We start from the raw sequence: 6000 nt of genomic DNA, 5'->3' as shown, positions 1-6000 counted from the left end.
GGGTTGTAGCTGAGGCCCTTGGTCCTCTAAATTAGAGCTGGCACTTTTCAATACCAAATTACTTTCTTAGGGAGTTGAATTTCTCAAGGCATTATTCAGGAAACTATCAAACTGTCATACATGTTGTCTGGGTGAGAGATGCTGTCCTGAACTGGGGCCTTGATTCCTGCGAGGATCATGGATGCTTAGTAAGTGGTCAGCTCAAGCACTTGACCAGCAAGTCCAGTCACTTCAGCTTCTTGTACTCTTCCTGGCAACTGTAAGCTAAAAGGCAATAGATTTAAGAAGTAGCGGGCCTTCTTTTTAAAAAGCTATTTCAGGACAAGTACATTCAGACCACTATGTTTTCTATTTATATATATATATTCTTTGGCAACAATTTTCTAGAAAGCAGAGTAATTTTTTCTACATAATACTTTATTGTCTTCCCATGAAAAACTGGAATCTTAAAAATAGCACTTTCCACTATAAATAGTATTGTTCCAGATTAAGGATTAGTTCCTCCCTGAAGAAAAACAGATTTAAAAAACCTGGTCATTATCTGATAACTGTTTATGCAGCAATGTTAAAATAAAACAGAAAAAGAAAATAATTCAGTATGTGGTTTGTTGTTCTCTAGAATGTTAGTGTATGTTTATGCAATAAAAACAACATAAGTTATTCTAGTTCATTTTAAAAACCTTAGTAGTAGAAATATATTGCTATCTGCAGATTCATAAACAGAATGCACTTTTTTCCACCTAAGTTCAAGTATTATTAGAATATTATTATTGCTATTATTATTATTATTAAAGGAGCTCTAAATCCTTGCCATTTTGCTTGTCTTTACATTGTTTTGGTCTTTCTGAAAAATAATGAGTTGTGATCATTTGTGAACAAAATCAACGTGGAGCTTCAGTAAGCTTTGCCTGGTGGAAGATGGCCTGGCAGTCCTTCAGCTACTACAAGTGGCTTTAGAAGAGACTATTTGAGACTAGTGGCATAGATACAGTAGTTGCATGCTTTTTTGGACGGCTGATGAGCTTAATTCCTTCCAGGTTCTCAACATTCAGTCCCATTTAAAGGAGAAAGGTGGGAAGAGCCCAGCCTAGACTTATACCACATCAGGATATATCATCTTCATTTCTTCTTGGTACTGTCAGTTGCTCATAGGTTGGCAGCGTGTTATTAGGAAGGAAAAGATCCGAATTAACATTATTGGCTCTCTGAGATGATCTGTTGTTGCCTTGATCCCCCTGCTGACGGGAAACCAGATGATGCAGCATATCTGTAATGAGGTTCAGTTTCTGGTCCATTTGTGTAACCTAAAAAGGCAAAGGGAAGGTTTGTCTAGTAGCAGCACTGGAGAAAATGGGAACGAACCATGTGATACAAACGCAATGTTAAAAGGACAGTTTTCTCAGCTAGGATCACAACAACCTCTATGAAGACACCACAGACTCACAGTTCATCAAACACAGCACTAACAACTGAATGCAATAGGTCAGTTGGATGAGAACAGGCCTGTTAATAGCCACCCTTGCCACTCACTTTATACCTGGACAAACACATGACAAACGAGCTTTTAAAGAGGTGTGCTGGGATAGAGAACTAAGTCCCAGAAGTGAGTTTCTGTGGTTTTTTGCTGTTATTATTGTGTCCATATTTTTTGTTTGGAAAATATGATAAACTTCTAACACACTTATATACCTTAATAATATCAATACGCTCTTGTAAATACCTGCTCTATGTGCAGCCATCTAATCGACTCTGGGCTAGGCCTGACTGACGCTCATTGAAATATTTGGGCCCAATCACCAGCTCAGGCCACAAAATGCCCCACAGATATTTCTGCTGTTGTGAGTGATGTTGCAGCTGGGGTCTGTGGCTAAGGCTGCGAGTGGGGCATGATTTGGTTTTCTGCTCTCACCAGCTCCTACCATCCCCACCCACACACCCACAGCCCCATAACACAATGTTCACTAGGATTGCCTTTCTAATGACACAGAATCATAGAATCATAGAATCATAGAATGTGTCAGGTTGGAAGGGACTTTAAAGGTCATCGATTCCAACCCTCCTGCAGTAAGCAGGGACACCTTCACTAGATCAGGTTGCTCAGAGACCTGTCAAGCCTGACCTTGAATACCTCCAGGGATGGGGCCTCCACTGCCTCTCTGAGCGACCTCTTCCATTGAATCCAGTGATTTCCAGCAAGCAAGAAACTCATCTAAGATAAGTGAAAGCTAACTTTTCAAGTGGGGGGCTGTAAGGCAAGGTTCAGCCTGAATCCATAGTTTTCATTTTCTTCTGCCTTTAGACAGAAGCTCTTTAAATGATTTAAATTCCTAAATCAGGATACCTAATAGAGACTAGGTTAGGGATTTGCCCAAAATTTAAATTCTATTTGGTGTACACTTGTGGTACTCAGAGGAAAATAAAAATTGAAATGTTTCTAGGAGCACTGCGGATTCAGTCTCTGGTTTCTTGCATTTTCCAGTCAAGAAGTAACCTGTATCAGCCCTTTCATCTGACATGCTCAATGTACTGAGCGAGATGCCCCAAGGGGAAGATGGACAATTCTAGCTTCAAAGTCCTGCCCACCCTCTGCCCCTTGGCATGGCAAGAATTCACCTTATCACCTCCTACTCCCTCTACAAGCATAACGAGAAAGCCTTAATTTTGCTGTTGTAGTCTCTGACCAGAGGGATCCTCCCAGACCAAGAAAATTCTAGGCAAAAAGATGTAATATGTTTTAAGAAGGGGAAAGAGAGCAAGCAGATAAAACGTGATAGGAATAAATTGCTGCCTAAAATATCTGCTAGAAAGTAGTGAAAGGCACATAAAACTACCAGAGAGCGCGTGAGTGGGAGCAATTTATATGTGCCTGGCTATCATCCAAGTATCACACAGGATAGTAAAAGACAGTAAGGCTGAGCAGAACATCAACAAACCTGGAGGATTTCAGCAGAGACTGAATTTTTTTCCACCATAGAGAAAAAGCTATTTTTTTCAAACACTTTGTACAACTCGTAGGGAAGCAGATACAGTGATTTAAAAATATGAGGTGCCAGAGATTTATACTTTGCAGCTGGTTTTGAGAACATTAGGCAAAGCACCCTAGATGGTACATGAAACGCTAGTAATTCTGGATGGAAATGGCTGTTGAAAGATGAGATTCTTCAAATGAGGAAGCTAGAGAACACATAAGTTCAAGATTTTGGAAAGGAAATACAGATGGAAAATTGAGCAGATCGTCCGGTTTTAATTTCATCTCTATTTGTTCATTCCCTTAAAAAAAAAAAGGCACGCTTTGCCCAAATGGTGCCCGTCACAGATGGGAAACTCAAGATACCCCAAGCTTGATGGAAAAAATTGGTGCTAGCAAAGACTGCAAAAATATCTGGTTCCTCCACGCCCCGCTGCCCAGGTATCACTTGCTCTCTGAGACAGCTGTGCTGGAAGGACTCTACTGGAAGACTGCAGACAAAGAGCTATCTTCAGAGTCTGAAGGACAACTTTTCCTCTAACAAGAAATGTCTTTTTGCTAATTGTTCTAAATTAACAAAGAGATTTATACACATATATATATATATATAAATATATATTCCAGGCAGGGATTACCAGAGGAAACACGGACAGAAGATATATCTGGAAAATGTGCGTTCATGAAACTCTTGCACTGATGAGCTATTGAACATGACAGTAGATTGGACTGAGATCTGGATAGTCCTTCAACAGCTGTGTGTCTTGGTGATGAAGTACTGCAGAGAAGTGAGATGTGAATATTCTTGCTGGGAAATAAATTCCCAGAGATAATTGTCTATTTTTTTCTAGGCAACAGGGTTTGGCTGCTGCAGCTGTGGAGTGCAGGAGGCCCACAGAAGCAGAGGCAGAAGCTAATTGCTATTGAGCTGAGCCATAGGAGATAAAAATTGTCTTCTATGTTCCTGCTCATTGGGGTAGGGCTCTAATGCCATAAAGCTTTTGTGGAGGGAGGTCCAGATACCTGGTTGTGTTTAGTTGTTGTTTAACCAGTTTTGCTTTCCAGTAAAGCAAACCATTTCCCTGGGAGTTCTGCGCCCGTGAAGGGCTTGCTCCAAGACACAGAGAAACCAGTGGCAGTTTTTGGTAATCACAGACTTCCAGTGACTTCAGAGGGCTCTGAATCAGTTTTGAACTGAATCATCATTCCCAAATACTAACACATTCTTTGAAAGTGAAAAGAGAAGAAGCATCATTGTCTTGCTCATGCTCCTTGGGACTGGATCAGAAAAGATGAGATTTGTAAATGAGACGACAATGGGATGATGGGCCACCATCCTTGGTTCTGCTGAATGGGTGCCTGCTTAAAGTGTGAGATATTTTAAAGACAGAACTGAAAGCCCCCAAAAGGCAACTTCTACTCTCATCACAGGTCTCTGATGTACAAGAATAAGAGGCTTGCTGGCGAGAGGCCTTGCTTATTAGCATGCTCAATCTGCCCCTTGTCATCCAAACACACATCCCGAAGTATATTGTTCACTTGTTTGCTGCAGAGATGACTAAACCCACTAGAAAAATGTCATTGTGTGCAGTACCCTTTTTATTAAACTAGTTTTATGCACTTAGCATGGAGAAGCGTATCATCTCCCTTGAATCATACTTTCAAACACATTTACTTGATTAGAAATTAGCTGTGATGCCAGAATGAATAAAAGTAAAGCAAACAGAAAAACTGCTGATGTTGCTATATCCTTAACTGCTTTGGACAACTCTGATCCCTCTACTTAAAACAGCAAACAGTGTTAATTATGTAGAAAAATAACTCGGGATGATTTGTTTCTTTTAGGAAAAACAAAGTAAGCTTTTTCTAGCTGATTTGTGTTTCATTAGAATCATGATGTTTGTATCATCAAATTCTTTATATGCAAATAATTTCCTTTACATTTTATAGTTGTTGGGGAGAAGAAGTGGTGTTTGAAACTCTTCAGAAATTACACTCCACAGTTATTTCTGAAACTTACTGAAATATTGTATGAAAACAAGATTTTTCCATCCTCTGAGATAAGGGTTTTTTTTGGGTTTTGGTATTTTTAAGATCTAAGGATCATACATTGAGCATAGATATAGACAAGCAAATTCAAACAAGTTTTGAACCTAGCGCTCAGAAATTAATGAAAAAATCCCATCCATGCAATGCACTGAGAATAAATAAACCAACCCAAACAGTTCTTCGCAAAGGCTGAGAGATTAGACAGTGAGACTTACATGGCACATCATGAAGAAACAGTCACGTTATAGAACAAGTTTTTGCTCTCCCTTAAAAAGTCACAGAGGCATGTGACTACTCTGATACCCCCACACAATAGAAGAGTGGCAATGACCTAGTTCCTGTGAACCACAAGGTCCTTTTAGGTCATGTATTCAGGAGCAACAGTCCTCTACAACTGGATATAAAGTAGCATGCCAACTTTTATAAAGATATCGAAGACATTCCAGGAGGTGCTAGTGAAGGTCTCCTGCCATGAGATAAGAGAGAAAAATAACGAACAATTTATCTATCAAAAAGCTGCAGATCTTTACACTATACTAATTTTAAATGCCCTGTGATTTTAAGCATTTATAACAAACTTAATTCAGAACATAAAAGGCGACATTGAACTTTTCCTTGCCTTTTTTTTTTAAAAAGAAAAACCCCAACAACTGAGCAGCTCCAGGACATCTGGAGAAGAGTCTCCTTTATGCACCCTTGTAGTGAAGAACTAAAGAGTAGCACTCTAGAGACCCATTCCCAAAACTAATTGTAGGGATTGACTTGGAAGGGGTAAGGACAGACAGAATTATGGAGCTGTGTGGAACAGTATTTTTAGCCATGGATATTCAGGACGGAGGGGAAGCAGAAGGATAAAATTTGGAGTTTGGCATAATTTAGGCCACAAGACCACAATTTACTAATGCTATGCCATGCGGTGCTCCATGATCTGGAGAGATCAAGGTTGATTAATGCTGTTGATTAAAGCTGTCTCATCTGCCCTTCAT

The 6000-nt window shown here is 39.7% G+C and overlaps 1 protein-coding gene across 1 annotated transcript in view; it reads right to left on the bottom strand.

Annotated features, from left to right (window-relative positions):
• Window positions 1–1103: 1103 nt before the first annotated feature.
• Window positions 1104–6000, bottom strand: part of KCNQ1 (potassium voltage-gated channel subfamily Q member 1) — a gene marked incomplete at both ends in the record, with an annotated part of 343099 nt that continues 338202 nt past the window's right edge. The window contains one exon of the mRNA XM_084262844.1: window positions 1104–1304. Coding sequence (XP_084118970.1) covers window positions 1104–1304 — 201 coding nt within the window. The remainder of the gene's footprint in view (window positions 1305–6000) is intronic.

The sequence above is a fragment of the Gallinula chloropus genome (genome assembly GCF_964237585.1).
Source record: "Gallinula chloropus genome assembly, chromosome: 4".
Classification (NCBI taxonomy): domain Eukaryota; kingdom Metazoa; phylum Chordata; class Aves; order Gruiformes; family Rallidae; genus Gallinula; species Gallinula chloropus.
The sequence above is the reverse complement of the archived record's forward strand: the minus strand, read 5'-3'. Positions and strand labels throughout refer to the sequence as shown.